Here is a 25,855-nt window from a genome sequence, read left to right on the forward strand (position 1 = left end):
AAATAAATTCATAATACCCGCTGAAATGGGTTGGGTTGTATGACGTTTGATCCAGAAAGGCGTGTTAGGGGCGGGGTTTAGGGCAGCGCTGCGGGGCTACTGGCCCGGCAGTGGAAACGCAAGCTTGAGGCCCGAGGCCACTGGCTCGGCTCGGCTCGGCTCGCTGTTAGCCCTGGCCCGGCAGTGGAAACGCGGCTAATGATCAAACTATAGGCAAAGCGTCTGCTGCTCTAGATAACATAGAATGTTTTCGATGTGGTCAGAGATGTTTTGCTTTCAAAAGATAAGCCTGTGCTTGGCTGTAATGAAACAATTCACTTATCTGAATCTGGCCCCCACCATGACTTGATGTGCTGTGGCTGAAACTGCCAGTGTAACAGAGACTCGATCTGAGTAGGGCTGTGAAGGTGAGATATATCCAGCTGCAGACCCGCAACACCACCAGTTTCAGAACCCCAGCGCCAGAACCGGAAGTGAGGGTTATTGCGGAATTATTATTATTGCATTATAGTTATTTTTGCAAGAATGTAAGGACAAAATGGACCTGAGAGTGAGTTCCTCATTTGATACATTGTAAGTTAAATGTATACAGGATTGTCATGATAAAATGGGCCTAGGGGTGAATTGGTCATGTTGTATACATTTTTATTGTTTCTTTTAAAACAATGCCGAATTTTCTCTCTCTTTTTTTAGATTTTTGACATTATTTTACATAAAGAGAAATGCAAGCTGCACATGTTCTTGTGAAATAAAGTATATTTTATATAAAATGCCCATAAGTGTCAAGCATTATTTTTCACCATCATGATCAGGAAGTAACTCTCATAATACAATGAAACGGATAACTATATACAATTATATTACGCAAAATCAATGTTTTAAAATGCTTATTGTACTGTACCTTAATGTATCATAACACACGTATCAAGTATGACGTCTCGTGTGTAATAAAAGCATGCCGTTTGGTGTCTAAGCAAATTACGACGTTACTCGGTTTAGAACGTAAGCTCCGCCCCTCACTTCCGGTCCTGGCGCTGGGGTTCTGAAACTGGTGGTGCTGCGGGTCTGCAGCTGGATGCTATTGGTGACGGTGGCAGTTTTTTAATATATATATATATGATGTACTATATTTGAAATATTACTGCCAAATGACACAAATGAACGAAGGGGTTTAAGATTTTGGTCATTTGTAGATGGCACCTAAGGAGTTTTAACGGACAAGACATTGAGAAAAAAATTTACTTTACAGAAAGCACTAATTATTTGATTTTGAATGTTGTACAGTCAACATGGTCTGAGTACTGTGAAATTCTATGAAAAGTGAGTTTTAGATTAAAAATAATTCGGTATTGACTATCATTAACAGTAATGTAAAGATAAGTGCTGAACAAGCTACTATTATTGAATTTATATGCTTTGATACAAATGTCATTTTGATGAAATGTTTTAACATTAACAAAGTTTGTTCATTTATGTTCTATTTTATGGCTATAATGACTGTAAATGGGTCTGTGGTGAAACGAAAGCTTAGCAAAAAAGGGTTATTAAGTTTTAGTGGAAATAATGATTGGAATGATGATGTGAATTTGGTAAATTATACGATATTCTGAAATCAATATGGTACATGCTATATGTCTGTAAACTGTAAAATGTAGGATGCATTCACAAGACTTAAAGTGCTTAGATGGAATATTATGGGTTTGTCTTATTTTTTCGCAGTTTATTTTTAGTTAGACCATTATTGTGTTTTGAACCTGAAAATGGTCTGTAAGGGGTGTAGTGTGTCACGGTTTGGTTTGTTCATGTCATTGTCATGTTTCTTTGTCTTGTCATGCGATTCCCTGTTTATCATGTGATCCTGCCATGTGTTCCCTTGTCTGATGTGTCATGTTGTAATTGGTTCATTGTTCACAGGTGTCCCTTGTCTTATCATTAGTCTTGTGTGTATTTAAGCCCTCATGTTTGCCATGTGTCTTTGTCAAGTTTTGTTTCCCTGTAACCACTGTTGGTAAGCGTCACGTTTTTGTTTTGAGTTCATGCCACACCATGTTTTTGTCTCATGTTTAGTTTTTTTGTAATAAACTGCACTTGGGTTCCTCTCTACAACATGCCTTCAGTAGATCCTTTACATAGTGAACGAAGTGGATTTATAAATCCATCTTGTTGTATTGTATAATAAATTGGAAATCATAGTTTAAAACAACAACAACAAAAAAAAAGTCCTGCTCCAGGAGAGAGCATTCATCTAAAATTTTGAAGCAGCCTCAATTGGTAGACCAGATGTAGTGTTTAGGACCCCAAATTGGTCTAATGCCTCGTTTCCACTGAGTGGTACGGTACGGTTCAGTACGGTACGGTACGGTTCGGGTCGGGTCGCTAAACCATGATCGGGGCTCGCGTTTCCACTGCCAACAGTACCCTACTTGATAGGCGTGGGTGTATGCCGGAAAGTAGTGATAATGTCACTTGATAGGCGTGGTGTTTGCCGGAAAGAAGCGATCGACGTCATTTTCGCGCGAACAAAAACGACATAGTAAACAACAATGGATGATGACAGACAGCAGATCTTGTTCTTGCTTCTCGGGATGTTTGTCACAAGAAACAAGCGCTGGCATTAGGCGTTTCTCAATACCAAGTAGCCTACGCAAAGTCCGACTCAGGAGAATTATCCCGAGGACGCGAGTCCAGTAATTCTGCTGATGGAACAGCGTGTTCTTGAAAGCGCCACTCAGCTCGCTCTGCTACTCCGGTTATGTACATTTTAGGCAACAATAAAACGAAATATGTTATAAAACACCACTCTGCTTCTTTTCGATTTAATTTAAATACATTTTAAACATTATAAGCACACAAATGTGGTTCAGGCAACGCATAGCCTATATTGATTATATTCACTGCATGTAACGTTATATTTATAACAAAACTAAATATAAAACACAATCCTGCCTCTTTTCGTTTCAATTTAAAAATATTAAACATATTCCAGGCAATGAATTGCATATTGCATTGGTGCAAATGTTGCAATAAACAACATTACAGATGATCTTGTAATAAAATAAAATAAATGACAAAACTATCAATTTTTGTTGAATTTCAGTTTTATCAATAATAGCCATTATAAAAGTATAAGTAAAAGGTACAAAAATATATACAGTAAAGCTTTAATAACAAAGCAAACAATTCAGTCAAATATACAAATTCAGCGCTCAAATATATGAAACTTCACTTAGCCTTCTGCCAAAACTATTGGCCAGGGAACGAATTATAAATTCACGAGACCAAAGATCGCCTGTTAGGTCTGTACAAGGCGAATTATATCTCATGTTTAACCACTACAGAGACGTCAGAGTCAGCGGCAAACATCAGAACGGCTAGCCGGGGAAAGGCTGCTCCAGGCGGGGTGCACGAGCGCCGAGCACCCGGTGATTGCTTGGAATGGATCTTCAAATTGTCATAAATCTATAAATAAACCACAGATTTGAGCTTTAAAAAACTACTTTCTCGCCTGAAAAACTCTTAAAACTACATTTCGTGACACAATAACAGTAGTATTATATTTTAACTGTATGCTTCTAATGCCCTTGTAGCACGCGCAAGTGACGATACTCTGTCAACCAATCACCGTTCTGCAGTGAGTCTAGCTCCACCTTTTAGTACCGTACCACTGTGCTAGGTACCACAACGGAAGGGTACCCAAAAAGTGGTACGGTACGGTTCGGCTTTTTGGTACCATTCACAACTTTTGACAGTGGAAACGCAAATAATTGCGTACCGAACCGAACTGTACCGTACCGTACCGCTCAGTGGAAACGAGGCATAAGTGTCACCGGCCCACCGGTGGGCCCAAATCCATTACATTTTTAAAACAGTAATATCCTATACTAAACCTAAACTAATCTTGACATACTATATATCATTTGAAAGCTTACAATCTCTTGTTTCCATATTTGGTGATTGATTTTCAAAATGAATTACAGAGGAGCCATAATTTATCAATTTGCAACAAGAATATTTTCCTACTCCTGAGGCGTGTTTAGACCTTTATTTTGAAATAGTGATGAACATGAAAAATCATGAAAGAAGGGTAGAAACCTCAGTTTGTTTTCATGCCAAGAGGTCAAAAGATAGCATCCATTCAATTTTTTTTTTAAAAAAAGGTCTGATTTTTTTTTTTAAATATCCACCTTATTCCTGACGACCTTACTGCGTTTTGAATTATGGGTGGCACTTCCGGTTTGGGGAACTTCCATTCAAAAAGGCTGAAACGAATCATTTCAAATCATAAGGTTGCCCTACAAATAAAGCTGATCCGTCAGTTTGACTGGATGAGCTGTTAATTTTCCTTCATGATTTATTTTCAGACATCATGAGAATAACGTTATACTTGGTATTTTAATGTGACATGTTATAACAAGAATATCTATGGAAAGAGCTCTTTTCAGTCGCTGCTTTCTTTTCCTCATGATGATTTTTATTTTTTCCTTTGCAATCCGCTATAAAAGTATGAAAAAGGACAACATATACGGCACATTAGTGGTCTGTTCTCCCGAATTTAATTTACGATATTCCATTAATAATTCACTGGAATGCACTTAGAATCTCTCGTTATTCTCCTCAAATCCTCACGTCTCTTTCCAGGTTTGTTTTCACACGTAAATGCAATTTATAATCTGTCAAAATGACGGAAATCACTTTGATATCGTGTCACGTAATGCTGAAGTTAATGAACATTTTTGATTAAGGCTTGTTATACAATAGGCTACAGATATATTTGCCTGTGATGTTTAACCAAAGACTTGCGCTTTTGGGGCTATTTTTGGTCTGTTGAAAGTACCTTATTGATTCTTTTAAACTTTTAAATTTAATTTTAATGTTCGATGGTTGAAGGGTGAGTCGATTAATGTCATCTCATTGTGACACTTTTTCGTTCATAGAGCGAGCCTTTCACTGATTGTTTACAGCTTAACGGAAGTTACACCCATAATTCGCGCAAAGCGTCATGGGAAGTAGGAATACGGTGGATAAAGAAAAAAATTATAGATTCACTATTTGTGATGTGGCAGGAAGCTCTAACACACATACTTGTTCTTTTTGTGTTTGTTAGAGGTTGAATTCATATCAAAATCTGCCAAACTTCTCATATTACTTCTGAATAGATGTCTACTTCATAAATTGTATGAAAATTGTGGAAATAATGGTTCATATCACTCAAAAAACTTTTGGAAATGGAGGCGCCCTTATATGGGCAGTAATGGAGTCTGGTTGTCATCTAGTGAAAAAGTTTGGTACTGCGCCCAAACAAAATCTCACTGAAAACTCATTTTTTGAGATATCAACCTAAAATTTTAAACACAACTTGTTCAGATTTTTGATTTTGATTTTTTTTTTGTTGCAGTTTTAGAGGTTTCGCCCAGGTTTCGAAAATATATATTTTCTATAAAATATGAATAATTAGTTTTTTTTTACATTGTACATTTCATAAACTCAAACTTCTATAACTTTTTTTCTGTTTCACTTTCTTAATTTATTTCACTTCTACAAAAATCTACCAAATGTCTTCTTTAAAACGAGACCAATCTTACGTCTATATTCTAAAGCATTCTTGAATTACAACCATTTAAGTTTGAAATGTGCATTTTCATGTATATTCAAAAAAAGGGGGGTGACACTTAAAGGGTTAAGAGGGGACTGAAGGGGGTGGATTCTGGAATCCACTGCCGCTTCAATGCATATCAATTGAGTGATTATAATCAAGGTATTAATCAATATTTTTCCTTCTAATTTTCAAATGAGTTGAATTACTTCTTTAAGCTTATGAGATGTATGTAGTTATAGAATTTTCTAGTATCTAAAATTGTCTTCAATTGACTGAACTTCTGACTCTGGGTCTTCATTCATCATATCTGGTCCTGGGTCTTTAACGGTTTTGTCCCCAACAATAGCCTAGGACACATGTGTCAAATTCCACTCCTGGAGGGCCACTGTCCTGCAGAGTCTAACTCCAAAACACCAGCCTGGAAGTTTCTAGTAATCCTGAAGACCTTTATTAGCTGGTTAAGGTGTGTTTAAATGGGGTTTGAGCAAAACTCTGCAGGACAGCGGCCGTCCTCCAGGAACTGAGTTGGACACTCCTGGCCCTCTGATTATTTTGGTCTATCATGTTCACCACCTGACAATTGACTCAACTTAAGCGTGACTTGAAAACGACAATATCATAGTACTGTTTTGAATTGCAAAACATCATTCAAGGTGTATTTGCATTGAAACTTTGATCAATGAAAAAAATACTAAACATTTGAATACTGTCTGCAGGACATAAAAATAAAAGCCAAAGCTTTATACTTAGAAGTATGGATTTGAACAAACTTCTAATTCTAATTATGAGCAACAGTAATAGCTTGGCCAGTACCTATAATAACTGAATTTCTACAATATGTTGGCAAAAAAAACAACTAAAAAAACATTGAAAAATTGTCTCCCAGTTGGTTTGAGTATAAATTGAGAGCAAATATTCACAATAGGGTTCAAATCTGGACTCTGACCAGGCCAAAACATGTGCCTGATGGGCTTGTTCTCAAGCCACTTCTTGGTTGTCTTTGCAATTTGGGCAGGAGCATTGTCTTGTTGAAAAATAACATCTGATCATTCCTCTTTAGATAACTTTTCATTTGTGGGAAGCAAGCCATTCTGCAATATTCTCCATACTCCAAAGTATTAAATGACGTTTCACAGTGAAGCAACTCACCAATACCAGAAGCTAAAGAGGCTCCCCACACTCTTCCTCCATGCTTCACCTAGCTAGAAATGCATTTATTATTATATTTCTCAGCAGATTTTTTTAAAGACAGCTCTCTGGAGCATCACCATGCACCACACACAACTTTCCTTATTCTGCCAAAAACTTCATTCTGTTTTTTGACGTGTTTTTTGTTTTGTTTTGTGAGACAGCAATGGCTTTTTAAGTAGTGAATATTCTAATAAATTTTGCAATCTACATTTTTGTTAATTTTGTATCTGTGAGCAATACCAAGTAAAGTGTCTCACCTATGAAATGTGCAGCCTTTATAGCCCACGGGAACTCCATCCTTCCTACATTGGACAAAAGCAGCACATGGTCAAAATACATGCAAATCAACAAAACCAGAAAGAGAAAGAGCCGTTTAATCTGTAGCCTTATCCAGCACATGTTTCTTATAGCATGATTTGAACATACTCAAAAGCATCAGTCACAATAACACATAAAAGAAAAATGTAATATGAGTATGTGGTAATATACGTTCAATCATACATGTGGTTAAAGTAGAACAACCCTTAATTAACCCACTGAAATCTGAGACTGACTTACTTGAATTCACCAGTACAGAACTGCCTGAAAGACAGAAAAACAGATTCACATGTAAACTGGCACAAATAAACCAAAATCTAGAACTTACATTTAGAAGAACCAATAAATTGCCATGCAAGTAGTAAAGAAAAGGGTTAGGCCTAAACATTTTACATAGCACACACGCAGAGTGTTTTCTAGTGTTTATACATAAATGGATTGAGGAATCTTCTTACCGAAAATTTTCTGCAGTCTTTGGAACAATGTCAGCAAAAAGCTCTATCTTCATTCTGCCAACTTCCTAAAATTTTTGAAATAACCAATTTAAAAAAATGCTGACTCCAAATAAAGAGGCAAATATTCACATTTACATTGACCAAGTCACATTCAAACAATCAAAAGATATGGCATTCTGTGTATGCATGGGGGGGGGGGGGGGGACATACAATCAAACAAACAAGAACACAAAATTTAAACAAAGGATGGGAGGCATCTGCTGTGTGCTTTGAATGAATGAATGAATGAATGTTGTTGTCCCACAAAACCACTTAGAGAAATGAAACGAACAAGTTCTGAACCGGCCCATTCCCCCCAGGTTTAGGGTGGTACCCCACTCGGTCTTAAAAGAGCTGCATGTTTAAATCCATAGCTGAGAACGTTTGTGATGGTCATGGAGACATTGTTTCCAACAGCCTGGGAATTCTTTTGCCATTATGGGATTTTCTTCCATGCAGTTTTGTCACAAGGGAAGATGGGTTTCATTGCACATGGAGCATTGATTAGGAGCAGTAACAGGTTTGACTAGAATGATTACTAGAAGGTTTCTGCACCTCTTTAGCCTCGCCTGCCATGTAGGAGGTGAGTAAATACCAGAGATTCACAAACAAAGGATACATCTGAGGATTACAAGACCTTTTGCAGTGCAAAGTTGTGGAAATCAAATCAGTCTTTCCATTGCCATCCTGAACTTTAGTTTTACGAAAATTCCAGATTGCATCAGTAAGACACCGTTCATTTTCATACTGGTGAATCGGTTTTAAACAAGACACAGTTCAACGCAGGCTTTTCATCAAATAAAAGTTGATGGAGTGCCAACTATATTGAATCCAACAGTAATGTCACAACACACAAGTTTGATTAATAGTGCTTTTACCGTGTCACTATTGTTTTGCTTTTACAAATCATTTGACATGTACTCACTTTACTGAAAGTTTACTGATTAATAATGACAGTGCAACAAACGATGGTACATTCACACGAAACACCACAAGTTATCCTGTCAACTATAACTGTGGTACCTAACTATAATTAACTAATATATATATATATATATATATATATGCACTTCTGCCATTGCCACGGTGTCAACTATGACTGTGGTAACTAACTATAACTAACTAACTAATATTTATGCACTTCTGCCAATGTCACGGTGTCACTTTTGATGCATACTGTAACTTTACAACTCATAACTTTCTATAACTGCACAACTTTAAAGTAACTCCAGGTCTGGAAAGCAATACAGTTCCATATCATGTCACCACAATTTATTTATATATTTTGTAGAGCCATACAGCCAGCAGCGAAATAACCACAACAAAACAAAGATTATTATGAGAAAAAATGGGATAAAATGAAAATATGTACTTTCTACCACTCTGTCTCTCCTAAACACACACACATAGAGGTGTCGGAGTGTGTTTAGGAGAGACAGAGTGGTAGAAAGTGAATAGGCTAGTGCCAAAGTAGCATTGTAGCTATTCCAAACATTGCTTTAAAAAAAACATGATATAAATCCTTCAAAGAATCCTTCGAGCTCTGGTCTCCACCTTTCGAGGAAGTGAATCTAGTCTGGACAGAAACGCAAAGACATCAAGTTGCATTACAAGTTGCGTTACTATAGTTAAATTACACAATCTCACAAGCAATTATCTAATTACCGGCTCAGCTGTCATTTTATAATATAGATAGAGGATTAAGAAAAGCATAAACCAAAAACACACTCAATCCTCACTTAAAGATGTTAATCTTCAGATGGATTGCAAAACCAGATATGAGTGCTGTAAAAAGGCAACACAACTTGCAATATATTCTGTCTTGTTGGGTCACATGAGCAAAGTCCAAAAAAGCTATTGTCCAGGGAAAGAATGAATGTACCGGTAAATAGGTGTGGTTTAAAGAGTGTGCTCTGACATTTCATTTTCTCACCTAACAAGACTAGGTTACAGACTCAGTTAAAGATTCTCTTGCTAAGGATGGAGCTCATGAATGTTTATCAAGATCACTACAACAACAATTTCAGAAGGTATTTAACTCTATTTTATTATATTATTATACTGCTGTGCTGTCATGTGAACATTTTTATATTACATGACTGACTGTAAATTGTTCTAAATCCCATGATAGATCTAGCTATTTGGAAAACTTGAAGAAAGAAACACTGCTTTAAACAACATCTTTACAATTTTCTTTTAAGGAATTACCTCTGTCCATTTGTAAATAGAACTAAAGTGGCAGACAACAAAATCCTGCTTGTCAAGTTTGACCAGAGGCAAAGGCATTTTCATATCACTCATCACCACAGCAGTGTTCTAGTTTAACATTTACGTACCAGTTAAGTTTTTTTTTAAAGACTTACATCAATACATTTACTATTCAAAAGATGTAGGCATTGGAAAAAACAAAAAAACAAAACATGTAGGCATTGGGAAACTACTTTCAAAGTTTAGAAACTAGGCTTGTTGTTCATATTTAATGTTAATATCAAAGTTTAGATTGTGGCATCAACCAACAGCGGCCCATGACTTATATTGGAATATATTGGACTTATTTCCAACATATTGGAAACACTTCATTATAACCACCTTTAATCATTAACAAAGAATCAAAATTGTATGACATTTTGTAACTATAATAAATAATAAATATAATAATATAAATAAATAATATTTCTTTGAAAATAATAAAAGTTAATATAAAATAAAGGTAGATGCATAAAATACTTTACATGTTGTAATCAGCTGGAAAATTGACATATATTCATTAAGTACTTGAATGGACGCTCCCAGAAAGGTTATTTTTTAGGGATGCACCGATACTGATACCACGCAGCATGTGTACAGTGTTTGTGTCCAGACAAAGAAACACTAATAACAGAGTATGTAATGGGAAAAAAGAAGGCTTCTATACAGATTGTATCAAAGCTGCTTCACAGTATCAATCAAAACAACTTAACAGTGTTTGTTTATTACTGGAAAAGACATCCAAGTTTGGTAGAGCTGATCAGTGGTATGATGGGTCATTTACTGACCCATCACGACCCATTGACTTGACTTGACTAAAGTAAATGTATTTAATTAGTGGAATATTAAACAAAATATAGTAACGCCTATATAGCTGTGGTGGGAGAGCTGATAAACGGCACAGAGGAACAGTTGCGCAAGCTTGTCGAGCGCACATCCCATTATCACATCAGCAGAAAGTTTGTAGTTCGGTCGGATGTGTCAATGGCAAAGAAAGTAAAAAGAGGTACGGTATGTATAGAGTGGTGCAGGTACGACATCACTTTGAAGGCCAAACCACGGAACCGAGTTAGCATTTTAGCACTTCCGGTTCCATCTTCTGAATTCGTGGGACCGTGGTGTAGTTCGTTTAAAGCCTACCTTTAGCCTTTTTAGGCTTCAAAATTCATAAAAGTTGTGTTCATCTGTGATAACTATCTTGATGGACAAAACGTGCAAGTATCATAAACTTTTGTTGGTCACAGAGCTTGTTTTTAGAGATAATCCAAAAGCCTATGGGAAATCCCACCACTTTGTTAACGTTAACTGACTGTAAAGAGAGGAGAGAGAGAGAGAGAGAGAGAGAGAGAGAGAGAGAGAGAGAGAGAGAGAGAGAGAGAGAGAGAGAGAACTTCTGTTACATGCTCTTGATTGCTGGCTGTTAAACACCTCTCTTGACGAGTATCCCAGTAAACAAAGTCGGTTATATCTCAAGTAAACAAAGTCGGTATATTCAAATGCGATCCATGGGATTGGTCTTAAAGGGACAGCAGCTATTAAACCTGCTGCTGTGTTTTTAATGTAAATCAAACAAAGGACAAATAAATCACTCACTGCTCTTGACTAAATAACTTTTGTAACTTTACAAAATTCCATCTGTATTTAATTTATACAGTGATAAATATGCAGTGCTATATAGTCAAGTCACCTTTATTTATAATTATATAGCGCTTTTTACAATACAGATTGTATCAAAGCAGCTTCACAGTGATAACATGAAAATAATACAACAAAGTTTGTTTCTAGAAGAAAATTGCGTCATCGTCCACCTTAAGGCAGATCAATAATATTGTTGAATATTAAATGTCCCCTATACACTGACCCAATCCTTAGCACTGAGCCCTGCTGCAGCTCTAAATATGCACTGTACTAGTAAATGAAAGATTAAATATGATAGAGCAATAAAATGAACAGTGAAAATAACAGAAGCCCATACAATACATTTTATCAGGATTAATTAGCATGAAAATAACTGAAGGAAATATAGCCTATATTTGCTAAACAAATTAAGCCAACTAACTAATATGATTAATATTCTTTTGGTTTCTCTACCCAATATATTTAAAAATTACAAATGCAGTGAAAATACAGGTATCGGATTCATTCTGGAAAAAGTGGCATCGGTGCCTCCCTACTGTTGCAGCTTTTTTTTATCAGCGACATAATTTCTCTTCATATCCATCATTTCTGTTTGCTTCTCTGACTATTTCTGGACACTGCAAGTGATGTCAGGCCTATTCACAATGTTCTTTCCTGTGTTGTTGCAGACTTTTTGCCGTCTACAAGTCACATTAACAAAAAAAGGTTTTATTGCCTGTTTTAAACCATAGTCCGCCAACAATATAATTATCTTATCGAGATATCGTGCTCTTATCGAGAGCACCACAAACAACTCCATGTCTGCTCACTAGTGCACCAAATATACAAGATGCAATTACCAACCATACTGTCTATAGCTTAAAGTCCCCCTGTAGTCAAATATTCTCAACATCAAAATGGCATATTTAAACAATTTTTTCCTGTGAAATAAAATAGCTTGAATGTAACTCTACAGCCTTGCTTCATTTAGTATACGTGGGGATCCATGAATATGTAAATGAGGCCCGTCTCCACTCACTCATACAGGGTCATCTACAAGTCGATGTATCAGAATAGTAATGTGTTTTATGAATCGCTTTCAACGACATCGGACACATAACAGTAATTAATATGATTAGCTTTTGGCTTGACTACGTTATCAAACGTTAAAGGGTTAGTTCACCCAAAAATGAAAATTCTGTCAGCAATTACTCACCCTCATGTTGTTCCAACCCCGTAAGACTTTCGTTCATCTTCGGAAGACAAATTAAGATATTTTTGATTAAATCTGAGAGCTGGATCACTCCTCCATAGGCTTCTTAAAGGGACTATATATAACTTTTTCCCCAAAATAAACGTAACAATAGCCTTTTTATTTTACCATTTATGACTCAAACATCTCCTGTTGAGCATACTGACACCTTGTCCGCTCACAGTGGGTGCACCTATAAGCCTGTATCCTATTTTTCCTATTTTCTGTCGGGTCGGATTTTTCCCGCGCTGTCGGCGGATGTGACGTCAAGCGCGTTCATGTTAAACGTTTCAGATCACTCTGCCACCACCGCTTGCCAGCACTTATCTCAAACAATATATGTATTTGACTGTTCTTACCTCTGTAAACATAATGTTGACCTCCTTGCAGCAGATGACTTGTGAACTGTGCACGTACGAGAGCGAGCAAGGAAGAGCAGTTCTGTTTTTTGGCCACAGGTGTCAGTCGCGAGTTTAAATTTCAGAAAAACGCATATAGCCTCTTTAAGGGATCGAAACTGACCGGCCCAAAAGTTATGAAATACATTGTTAAAATAGTCCTAGTGACTACAGTGGCTCAATCTTAAGTTCATCAAGCGACGAGAATACTTTTTGTGTGCAAAAAACACAAAAAAATAACGACTTTATTCAACTAATCATTTCCTTCTCTGTTCGGCCGTGATATTTCACGTAGTGAAACTACGCAAAGCTTCTAGGTTGTACGTCACGCATCACACACATGACCAGCGTCGGCCAATAGTGAGCCTACGTGTGACGTGCAACCTAGATGCTTTGCGCAATATCACTACGTGAAATATCACGGCCCACAGAGAAGGAAATGATTAGTTGAATAAAGTCGTTATTTTTTATTGTTTTTTTTGCGCACAAAAAGTATTCTCGTCGCTTGATAAACTTAAGATTGAGCCACTGTAGTCACTAGGACTATTTTAACAATGTATTTCATAACTTTTGGGCCGGTCAGTTTCGATCCCTTAAGAAGCCTATGTGATCCAGCTCTCAGATTTAATCAAAAATATCGTAATTTGTGTTCCGAAGATGAACGAAAGTCTTACGGGGTTGGAACAACATGAGGGTGAGTAATTACTGACAGAATTTTCATTTTCAACACCACATAGACATATAGAAATTAAACATTAAAAACTTGATTTTTCACCACAGGGGGGTCTTTAATTTGACATTGGTGCATATGATGAATTTTAACTTCAAAACATTTGCTTAGTGTCACTGTTAGACTAAGGGAGATCTATTTTATTAACTTTGACCATTCATTTGATTATTTTGTGTTTTCAGGGTGAACTGAAAATGCACTCATCAGCGATAATGATGGCTGTCATCTTGTCAGAGGGGATAAATGAGAACTTTCCCCATGATGAGACCCTGCAGTACCTGTTAATTCTGTGCACCAAAGTAGCTTTGAACACATTTGTTTTGTGTTTCTGGAGGCATAGCATTCTCAAGTCACTCCTGGGGCTCTGCAGTGTCTCAATATACGTGGCAGACGTGCTGTCGGTCTGTGCGGTCTCTGGCGCATGGCTCTTCAAAGAACACATACCCACCTCTACCTCGATGTGCTTCATCCTGGCTCACGGATCGGCTGTCTACGCCCTGCTTCCTCTACTCATTCTCATCGCTGGGGCGTTTGACTACGCTAGCTACCCAAACCTTGACATTACCCGTAGCTCTCGGAGCAGGCTTGTTAGTTACTGCATTACGATTGTGTTTATGTGGGCATCAGCCTTTGTTTTCACCTACCACTACACAGACACACAACCTATAGAGATTTACAAAGACATGTTGAGTGTGCTAGTGTGTCCCGTTTACGGATCTAACGTAGTTAGTCAATTTAGTATCCAGATATCTATTGCAGTGGGTCTCATACTTCTGCCTCATTTTAAGAAACTGATTGGTTGGATCAGTAGAGCCAATAAATTGTCAGAGCTGACAAATACAAAGTTTGTTCCCGATCAAGACTTCACTTATATTCATTTTGGGGAATATGGAAAATCAGGAATTCAAGAAAGTTCCCCCCGTCTCTTTGTCAGTCTGACTCTAGGTTTTGCTGTGAACTGGATGCCCTACCTGTTGATGTGTTTGACATGTGCCTTAGTGGGTTTTTTGGTGCCATCTTATGCCAGTGTCAACCTTCTGTGGATGGCCTGTGCCAACAGTGCACTGGTTGGCATTGCCTTTTGGTTCAGAAGTGGCAAGATTGGACCTTACAGCAAACTCCCAGATGACACTTGTATTTGGAACACCTACTGGCACTTGAGCAAAGAAACACCAACTGTGGACAGTGGACACAAAGCTGCCTACGAGAGTAATTGTTCACAAGCCCACTATACGCCTTTTCAAGAGATCTAGTCTAACAAGTTTCAAGGCTGGTATGATATCTCTTACAAACATACGTTATGAGCAAGTTGAGATCGGGTGTTAGGAGAAAAAACAAACATTTGATTTACTAACGTCAGAAAAATAGAAAGAGATAGCCTAATCTTTAAAAACATATCACTCTCACAACAATGTGGTGTTAGAATTCAAAAAATGTTACCGGCCAACTGGTTATCAACACCATTTCATATGCTTGTCAATGCAGAGTTTTACTTTCAATCGTTGTTTGGCAAGTGCTAGAAAAAAAGTTACGTGAACTCAATAACTGATTATATTAAGCAGCAGAACTCAAATGGAAAGAGTTACGGGAGATTTATCCATCAGGAGAGTTTCCATCATGCTATTTTTCTGACTGTTAAAAGCAAGAGTAAATATTAAAATTAAAGTGTTATATTATGTGTTTTTGCTCAGGATCAATACAGGAGGTGATCTGTTAGTGTTTAATGCTTGGGAGTTTTGGGAGGTACCATTGTGCTGAAGAGTAGAGCCTGAAATTAGAACGAGGATTGGCCAAATAACATTAAGTCTATATGTTGTTTTATTTAAAAAGCAATGGCTGTGCAATTCAGCACAGTCTCTATGCTAATTACTTTAGTGCAGTTGTGCTTGTGCTATTGCTAATAGCAGTTAACAGTAAAAGAGTTGAGTTAAATTAAAGAATCTGATTCTTTAGAAGAATCCAAAGTTTTAGCTACACAAAGTATATAAGACAAGTTGAATTATAGTTTAATATAATATTATGTGGACTCAAATTAAATTAACAGTAACAGTACTCATAAATATTAGTTTGGGCAATTAGTTTCCTCAAATGGATTTAGTTGGCTTATCTTGTTGGGTTTTACAGTGTGTATTAAATAAGGGAGGCATACATAATGTGCAAAGGTGGGTCCCCAGGAGCAGGATTGAAAACCACCGACTTAAGCCCCTTTCACACAGCGCTTTGAACTCGGCAAATTGCCAGAGTGCCTTCTGTGTGAACGCAAACACGACCCGGGATTGATGCCGGGATCGATGCCGGGTTGGGGACCTAGTAACATTGCCGTGTTCAGACCCGGAACGCGCGCTGTATGAACAAAAGCCAGAACCAATGCCGTATAAGGGGTGTGTCGTAGTAGGGGTGGGCGCTATACCGGTATGAACGTGAATACCGGTATTATGTTGTGCCATGATATGGATTTTGCGATACCGAGGATACCGTATTCATAAATTCAAATTTTGCAGTTATATTGTTTTGTTCAATTTGGTACTCTTTACAACTGTTAACACTAATGACGATACAGAATCGAATACGCTGTTTAAGGAAGTGGCTGATTTGGCGCTTCATACGCGTGAAGTTGCTGAGGCGATTAACCGCTGTCCTGTGACGCGTTCAATGAAGGACCGTAACGTACGGTAGAACACATCGCTAGTGCTAAGCGGCTGTTCATAAAGGATGCATATTTTGCGGTGGAATGGGAAATAACAAGGTAATAAAACGCAAGTTTGTCTTTTAACTTGAGCGCAGCATTTTTAGAATGCCGTTTCATTTGCGAGACGCGGGTGCAACACCAAAACAAGTTCCTCAAGCACAAAAAAACGTTAAAGTTCCAGGCTACTGTATGTTTGAGATGTCATGTTTTCATGAAGGTTGAAAGGCTGAAAGCTGCTATTATTATCTTTGTTTTTACAAAACATTTACTGCTAATAATATTATCCACGTGGAGACATTTCCCCGCAATGTAACGTTAGGCTATGAATAACAGGACACGACACACACATGAGCGCGCGCGCATACACACACACTGGTCCACTATCTTTGTGGGGACTCTCCATAGACGTAATGGGTTTTATACTGTACAAACTGTAGGCCTTTATTCTGTCTCCTTACACTAATGAATTATTTTGTATGAAAATTTTCATTGTTTTTTTCTTGTATACTTTTAAGTTCTATTTATTTGGTGCTTTGTTCAATCTCAACCCATTATTTTATTTTTATTATTAAGATGTCTGCACAAGAGTTAACTGTAATCTGTGCAAACATTGAACTTAAATTAAACGTCTCGCTTTGGTCTACACTGGAAGTGTTCTGCTTGCTCTGCTAAAGCTAAACTATTATTACTAAAGCTGAAACTAAATAAAATAAAAACTATATAGAAATGTGTTTGCAAAATAAAAACTAAATAAAAACTAACAAAACCATTAATGAAACTAGCTAAAACTAAACTGAAATTTAAAGCAAAATTGAAAACGATATTAAAATAAAAACTAATTTAAAAAAGCAAAACTATAACAACAGATATTCCCGGAGACAGAGCACACCCGAAGACGGCTCTCACTCTGAAATCAATAAAGTCTTCATTCGCTGCCGGTTCTCATTATGACAAGACGAGCAAAAAGTGGAAAGACATAACAAGTGCATTCAGGCCTACCTCATGTTGCACGTTTGCACTTTTTGAGAAAAAAAATGGCACAATAAAAAAACATTTTTCAGGTCTATGTCCAATGAAATGCCTCACCTTTTTCTAGCTATCTAGTGTTAAAATACATATTTTGCCTGTAATTTAACTAAGGTGTACTAAAATGTGATTCTATTTTTTTTTTCTCATATCGCGATATAATATCGATATCGTCCGGACAGTGAAAAATATCGTGATATGAATTTTTGCTCATATCGCCCACCCCTATGTCGTAGTGATGATTCACGAGCCTTTGCAATGACGTAGTTATCGTGCGGCTCAGTTACTCTAGAAGAAAGTTTGTGTTCGTCATCGATACAAGAAAGAATGAAAAAATTTCTGCAAACTGGACTGAAGTAGAGACCCGTCACATCCAACGTCACGCATCTTTCCGGAACATACACGGGTTGTGTGTGAACTAGGCTTGGGCGGTATCCAAATTTTGATACCGTCAAACCTCCTCCCTATTTTACCGCGGTATACGGTATTACCGCATGACTAATTAAAAACTATGACATAAGGCTCAGACGGCATCACGAAACTGTTGGTTTGTGCAGGGATGCGTCACAATTTTCAAATATTCAATTTGATTTTATTATATAAAATGGAATAGGTTGTGGGATTATTGTCTATAAAAAATCCCCATGTTTTCCGTTCTGATGCGGTGGTGACACGTTCAACCAGAGGGTGGCGATGCCAATAATGCATCTAAAAGCTGTCAATCAACTCTCAGACAACAGGAGAAGATGCACATTGTCTCACACCAGAGCATGTGAGCGGAGTGGTAATATTTCCTCCAGAGCAGAGAGCGCATTTCTGAAGACCACGCGCCGCGTGCTCAGTCCACTCAGTGTCGCGCGCTCAGAATGCCCGCAGTGACATGCGGGTTAGAAAACATGTGAAGTAGGGCTGCCCGTGCACGACTAAAGTTTTTTTTTTTTCTAGTTGACTAGTAGTAGTTGATTTAAGCCATTAGTCTAATCACATATTTATATTGATTAAATTACTTATATAGAGGAGAGAATGCTAAACCATAATGAGCGTTTTCGTAATATATTGCCTATTCTGCATCTCAAAGCACGCATAAAGCTTGCCACAAAGAACCGGCAAAAGTAATTATGCATGAAACATTTGAATTGTTTATTGATTAAAAACTTTCTATGTCAGTGGCTGCACAGATAAAGTTTACGATGCAGACTCGCATCTTCGCAGTAGTGAACGCGCATAGAGAGAAATGCAAACTTCATATAAATTAGCCTACAGAGAGCAGCCCATTTCTTTTAGTTTTTAATTGTTTTGTTTAAAAGTAGACATTTCAAGCTTACTATATATATACACTTCTCAGATATTTAAGGCATCTATCTTATACGCTGAGTTTCGTTTTTTTTAGGAGACGCGCTCCAGTTCACGCGCTGGCTTATATTTATATGCTTCTTATTTATTAATCCAGGCAATTCGTTGATGAAACATTGATTAAAATGAAGATACAATTTATACAAAACGAAATTCACTTTAAAGAAAGGCTTTCTACAAAACAAACGTAATAAGTGGTCAAAAATCATGTCTGACCCATTCCAAATGTTTTCCGATATTGGGCATCTTATGATCCTATCTTATTCATCTCATGCGGTTTCCTTTTCATATAATCAACAGATGAAAAAAAAAAAAATAACAACATTATACTATTAAACATAAATGTGAAAATAAATACGTTTTTTTTTTTTTTTTTTTACTTATAGCCTATTTAAGTGTCACACCGCTCCCCTGTGTAGCCTACATGCATGTGTGCGTGCATATGGTGGAGGGGTGCGATTTTCGAATAATAATCAAATAATACCAGGCGATCTTCAAATATTATTTTTGCTTGAAATGCCCATCCCTGCCAAACTGCAGAAGTCGTGTTCTTCTTCGAGACCAGGTCACTCGGTGCGCAACTTGCCATCTTTCCCCCTCTCTCCCCCACTCTGTCACGTGATGACAACCACACATAAGCATTTTTAGCCATTAAATAAATTATATTTAATATTTAATCCTTGTCTCCTATATAAGTGCATTGGATTTTTTTTATGACGGTATGACGATATTGACGATATTTAAACTGATACCGTTGCTATTTTTAGATCCCGCGGTATACGATATTACCGTATTACCGCCCAAGCCTATTGTGAACGCGCTCTCTGATTCCGGCAAATCACTGGCAGTGTGAATGAAGCAAAATCAAACGAACCCGGGTCACTTTATCCGTGTATTTTCCGGAATCTCTGTGTGAAAGGGGCTTTACAGTGTTAGTTATATTAGCAACATGTTAATGTATATGGAAAAGGATGCTGATACTGTAGGTAGTCGACAGCAAGGTTACTATAAGATTTGGAGTAGAGCTTGAATTTTTGGGAAAAATTTCAAGATTTCATGCAAGTTACAACATTGTGGACACTAATCTTCACACTATCTTTCCATTATATTTTGGCTGATATCAACCCTTCTTTCTTTTTTCACCTGTCTCCTTTCTGATCTGGTAATGCCTGTTTTCCACAAATACATCACACTACAGTAAACTGGGCTGCATGTGTAAAAACATGTTAAATGTCCCTTAGCAACAAAAGTCCATTATTTTAGACTTTTTTATTTTATTTTTTTGGAGGGTTGAAATGAAGGAATGTGAAGCTTATGATTTTATATAAAAAAAAACTGACATTATTTCTTTACTTATTTCTTCTTCTTTTTTTTAAGTGTGTGTTTTGTAGTACTTAAGCTGTAAATACGTTCTTGTAGATTTTACAGTCGTTTTAAGGTTTTTGGTGTGACTTTTATTCACACTAAAATAATATTGTTTTATTGTTTACATTTGTTGTCTATACTTTTGAAACAGTGAGTATTTTAACATTACTGATTGGCCCTATTAACATGCATTGTATGTGCCTCACTGGAACCCAGATTTTTGCTTTGTTTTTTAAAGACAAAAATAATTGTTGTGTGAATCAATATTACACTTGATTGATTGAGCTCAACTTGTACTGAACCCATTTTATTATTAGGTTACCGGTAGTTACACATTAATTTTGATATGAAACAGATACGCTTTTGTAGACAAAAAGAGTATGATGATTCCAAATTCTGATTACTATAGTCTACTGTATGAAGTAAAAGTGACTGTTACAGTAAGGAGAGTCTAATAGGATACGTTATAAGACCCTTTCACACAGAGATTCCAAAACATCTACAGAAAAGTCATTCAGTAACCTTACTGGATTTCTTGATTTTGTGCGTTTACACTGCCTGAGCTTACACGTATTCTGTACTTGTGTTCACACACATCGAAGACAGTCCTGTAAAGAAAATAAGACTCACAGAAAAACCCCTCTCATTCATTTTTTGTTGCCTTCTCATAAACAATTACATTGCATGGTTCTGGTCCGAATGGCACTTAAGCAAAAGGCTCCCAGGAATTTCACAGAATTAAAGCGTTGTGTGAATGAAGCTATAAAAAGTAATGAGATGTACTAAAACAAATAGAAAAAATAAAGCATCTTTAAAGTAACAAATTTTGGGGAAAAATTTCTTAATTCTGATGACTGAAAAAAAAAACTGTATTCTGCTGCCAGGCTATTAGATGGCGATGTTATTTTTTTATCTATGGGATTTTTGTAAACATTTTGATAATATGTAAAATGGCAATGCATTTCTGTATTTAAATTTACATTTTCCATTACATTCGTGCAATGTTTGGTGCAAAATGAAAATGATAATTCAATTATCTAATTTAAATTTGCCATTTCATACACTAGGTTTAATATGTAAATTGAATACATATTTTAATGGTTTATAAGTTGCAAAATTAAAATGTACTAAAGAAATTATTAGATCTGTTTAACATGTTCAAGCAAAAACTGTAGCAAAATGATCATTTAAATGTTATTTTTCTTAATTGCATTTACACTCAGTTAAGACACTTGCGATTGCATTTTCATTAAATGTAGCAAAATTCAATGTGCAAATTGAAAATGCATTCCGTGCCGATCACGTCCCCGCCCCGCTGTCAATCACTGCGTGTAGTTGGCCCCGCCCCCACCCCCACCCAATCCAAAACGTCGGCAAAATAGGCTATTTTGGCTATTACATTTTTTAAAAATTTGTTTGTGATGCTTCGGTTTTTTAGATATTAAAAGAATATTTAGGTCATTCTGAGGTCACCCAGCCCCCCACATGCCCCAAATAAAATAGTCTTGTTCGTTTGTGTTGGTTTGTGCCGGTTAAAGTTTTGTTTGTGCTGCTTCGGTTTTTAAAACATTAGACCGAATTATAGACGATGACATCACCAGCCTCCCGACCTGCTCTAAATTCACCCAAAATAGGCTCAATCGTTTGTGCCGGTAAACGTTTATTTTGTGCTGCTTTGGTTTCTTAGATATTAGAATAATATTTATTGGTCATTCTGAGGTCACTCAGCCCCCCACATGCTCCAAATCCACGCAAAATAGTCTCGTTTGTTTGTGCTTCGTTTGAGCTGTTTTGCTGCTATGGCTTTTAAAATATTAGACACTGAATTATAGACGATGATGTTACCAGCCCCCGACCTGCTCCACATTCACCCAAAAAAGGCTAGTCTTCTATGAATTTGACCCGTCAGATTCCGTGACCCTATATATTTATTAATATCTGATCAATATGCTTTATAAAATAGAAAGAGGAGATGGTTACACATCAAATGAGTCACTTTATTGAACATTACATTCAGTTATGGTGAAATAAAGAGCGGTCACATTTTTCAGTATGAATTTGACCCGTCAGATTCCGTGACCCTACTGTAGCTACTAGCTACCTATCAATATCTGATCAATATGCTTAATAAAATATAAATGGGAGATGGTCATGAGTCACTTTATTGAACATTACAGTCAGTTATGAAGAAATAAAGAGCGGTCACATTTTTCGGTATGAATTTGACCCGTCATAATCTGTGATCAAGACAAAAAGAAGACAAAAAGATCTTCATTTGTGTTCCGAAGATGAACGAAAGTCTGGTTTGGAACGACATGGGGGTGAGTAATTAATGACAGAATTTTCATTTTTGGGTGAACTAATCCATTAATCAAACGAAAAAAGACAGAGAAAATCACTTACTGCTCTTCACTGAGTAACTTAGCTTTAAAGGTACAATATGTAAGAATTTTGTAATAAAATATCCAAAAATCACTTGCACAGTACATATTTCCTGCAGTTGTGTACTTACAATATCCCAAAAGTTCCCAAAGATTTTTTTCCATTTTAAATAAATGTGCCGTCCCTGACTCACTGTTCGCTTGTCGCCTGTCATTGACGTAATATCCGCGTTATCCCTGGTTTCCACTCGTACTGCCATAGTAACCATGGCGACAGACGTGGACAACAGAGTTACATCTAACGCTCACACGGTTTCGTTCAAACATTATGGACCATGGCAAGCAGACTTTGTGACAAAAGGAGAACTAAAACGAGGATCAATATCAGCGTGGCGTTTTCGAGATGCCGAGAGCTCCACGTCCGTGACAAACTTCGACTTGACAGAGACTCTCGTATTTACTTTATTAGACAGGTGAGCAAATGTACATAAAACTAATCAATGTTATATAGTTCGACATGATGATATAGAATATGATCTGTATGTCATTCTAATGTTGATCTAGCTTACTGCTAGTCTCATAAAGTCAACAAACTAACACATAGAATAATATTATAACTTTCACCACACTCAAATGCAGTTTAGTGTGATAGTGTAACGTGAGACCAAGTGAAACCGCGCTGCGTTACCTCACAAGTTTCATTCGTCTAATAAACTGACCTGTGTGAGTATTAATACAGCACTTGCGGGTAGTTTGGAAGAATGAAATGTCCTTATTCCTTTATGACTCGCGTGTGGCGCTGATATCTGTCTCTCATTAGCAAACGCGCCCTACTTTATCCCACAGTCATGTAGGGCTGGGTATCGATTCAGATGTTCAAATTCGATTCGATTTCGATTCACAAGCTCACAGTTCGATTCGATTTCGATTCTCGATTCGATTTCGATTCTCGATTTGAATTTCGATTCCTGATTCGATTCTCGATTCGACTATAATGAATATAGATGTAATACAAATCTCAGTCTAAATATCAGTTATCATTTTCTAGACAATTTTTTATTACATTGATCTCACCTAAATGTTTGTTTTTACAATGGGGTAATTTTTTTGTTAAGAGTTTATGCAACACATGGAAGCTTGATTTCAATCTTTGAATTAAATTGAAAAAAGTAGCACAAATAAATACAATAGAATAGGCCTAAAAAGACAAATAAAGAGACATAAAAAGAAAAGTTTTTGGGTAGGTCAGAAATACTACAGAAACTGAATAAAGTAATCCAATGTAAAATAACACTGGATAGTCTTTTAGTCCTGACTGAATTAAATACATAGGCTATTAATTCTGATTCCTTACAATTAATGCTATATTATGTTGTTTTGACAACAAAATTAATGACAGACACATATGGCTGCGTTCACTTTAAGAACTAGTGCACTACTAGTTTCATTATACTGTCTGTCACACGCGTTTTATGCTTATTTTACGAGGTTACTCACCAAGACCAGAGTTTTGACATCATTTTGCGGGTTTTTAACTGTTAGAGCGATATAATCCACGAAAAAGAACTTTTGTTACTGACGAGCTGTTTGTTGTGAGGCGGATTTAAGCCTTGTTTAGGCTATACTCGACGCGTTCGCACGAGCGCGAGTCTCCGCTGACTGCGCGCGCACCTCTCCAAACGGACGAGGCGTTTATACTTGACGCGCTCGCCGTTGTGCTATTCTGTGAAACGACAGGGGGCGACTCCGAGTAATTCTCCTCTAAAACACCAGGAATCAGCAGTGAAGAAGTAGTTTGCTGTTTATTAGTACCGGTAGTTTATTAATTGCTGATTCATATAAAAAGAGTAATAAATGCAGTGGGTTTATTGTACTTTCACTGCATGTAAACTAGTTAAACAGCTGAAGCCTTATTGAAGAGTGTTTAAACCTTAACTTCATCAGCAGGGCTTACTTCTGCTATTGTATGCTTATTTTGTAAATATAAGCAGTTTAGACAAGTGCAAACTGGGTGCTTAATGCAAATGTGTTCCTATTCACAAAATGAGAGGCTTTTATGGTCGCCCACCAAGGCAAATGTCTCTGTGTATAGAAGGATCATAAACATGCTGGTACAGTCGTACCAGTTCGGCTCGAAGTCGTTCATCTTCGGATGCGGCGCCGCGCGCGATGTTACAAAAAGTGCCGTGCACACCGCCAGGCGAAATGGGGTCTTGCGCACCCAACGCGCACGACCGCGCACGACCGCCCACACCGCAATGACGTCATTTTTGCCGCGCGCACCTTCGCGCTCTTGCGGACGCGTCGAGTATAAACAAGGCTTTAAGGCCAATTTATACTTCTGCGTCGGGTGCGCGCAGTAGGTACGGCGTAGCATACGCACAGACGCGTACCATACGGCGTACCCTTCGCCGTAACCTGATGCGCACCTCCTCAAAAATTTAACTACACGTCGCGACGACGCGGACCGCAAGATCTGTGATTGGTCGGCTTGGTAGCATCGCGTTTCCTCCTATGCATTTCCGGCGTGTTCTTCTGCACCGCCCGCCATTTTTAAATTCTAAGTACAGCGAAACTGTTAAAAAAACTAAAAATTTACCTTTTCCACCTCGATAAGCTCCAACTCCAACATGATCTGCTCTCTTTCAGTCGCCATTGCTTGTAGTAACCTAAACTCAAAACAGCCGCGAGGAATCTTCTTCTTCTTGCCGCGAGGAATCTAAACACAGTGGAACATTAAAACCCTCCGCCGCCAACTAGCGTTTCGGCGCTGTACTGCAGAGCAACGCAGACCTAAACGCAGAAGTATAAATGCTCATGACGGCGTCGCCTACGTGCGTAGCCTACGCCGTAAATTACGGCGTACACTCGACGCAGAAGTATAAATTGGCCTTTAGGCTGCACGCAATGAAAAACATGCATGAGTGCGCGAGCACAGGATAGTTTAAAATTGCTTGAAAAAAGACGTGAAAATGAAAAACGTTAGTTACGATGCAATGCTGGCCCGATTGTGCAAGTGAATCATGTCCCGACTCCTAAACACGAGTGTGTATCGACGCCTGCAGCGCTTGACGCTTGCCTTGTGCAGAGTGAGAAGACGCAGCACGCGAGCCCTGAATATGGAAAAAATCGATTCGTGCCGTTGAGAATCGATTTTGAATCGACCACATTTAAAAAAACAATTAATCGAAAAATCCA

General features: G+C 37.5%; 1 protein-coding gene across 1 annotated transcript in view; it reads right to left on the reverse strand.

Annotated features, from left to right (window-relative positions):
- Positions 1–25,855, reverse strand: part of ppih (peptidylprolyl isomerase H (cyclophilin H)) — a 37,963-nt gene that overhangs the window by 9,622 nt on the left and 2,486 nt on the right. The window contains exons 2-4 of the mRNA XM_056246774.1: positions 7,561–7,625; positions 7,346–7,369; positions 7,045–7,089 (exon numbers count right to left, since the gene is read on the reverse strand). Coding sequence (XP_056102749.1) covers positions 7,045–7,089; positions 7,346–7,369; positions 7,561–7,625 — 134 coding nt within the window. The remainder of the gene's footprint in view (positions 1–7,044; positions 7,090–7,345; positions 7,370–7,560; positions 7,626–25,855) is intronic.

This window comes from Rhinichthys klamathensis, unplaced genomic scaffold, assembly GCF_029890125.1.
Source record: "Rhinichthys klamathensis goyatoka isolate OS25496 unplaced genomic scaffold, OSU_Roscu_1.1 h1tg000040l_1, whole genome shotgun sequence".
Taxonomy (NCBI): Eukaryota; Metazoa; Chordata; class Actinopteri; order Cypriniformes; family Leuciscidae; genus Rhinichthys; species Rhinichthys klamathensis.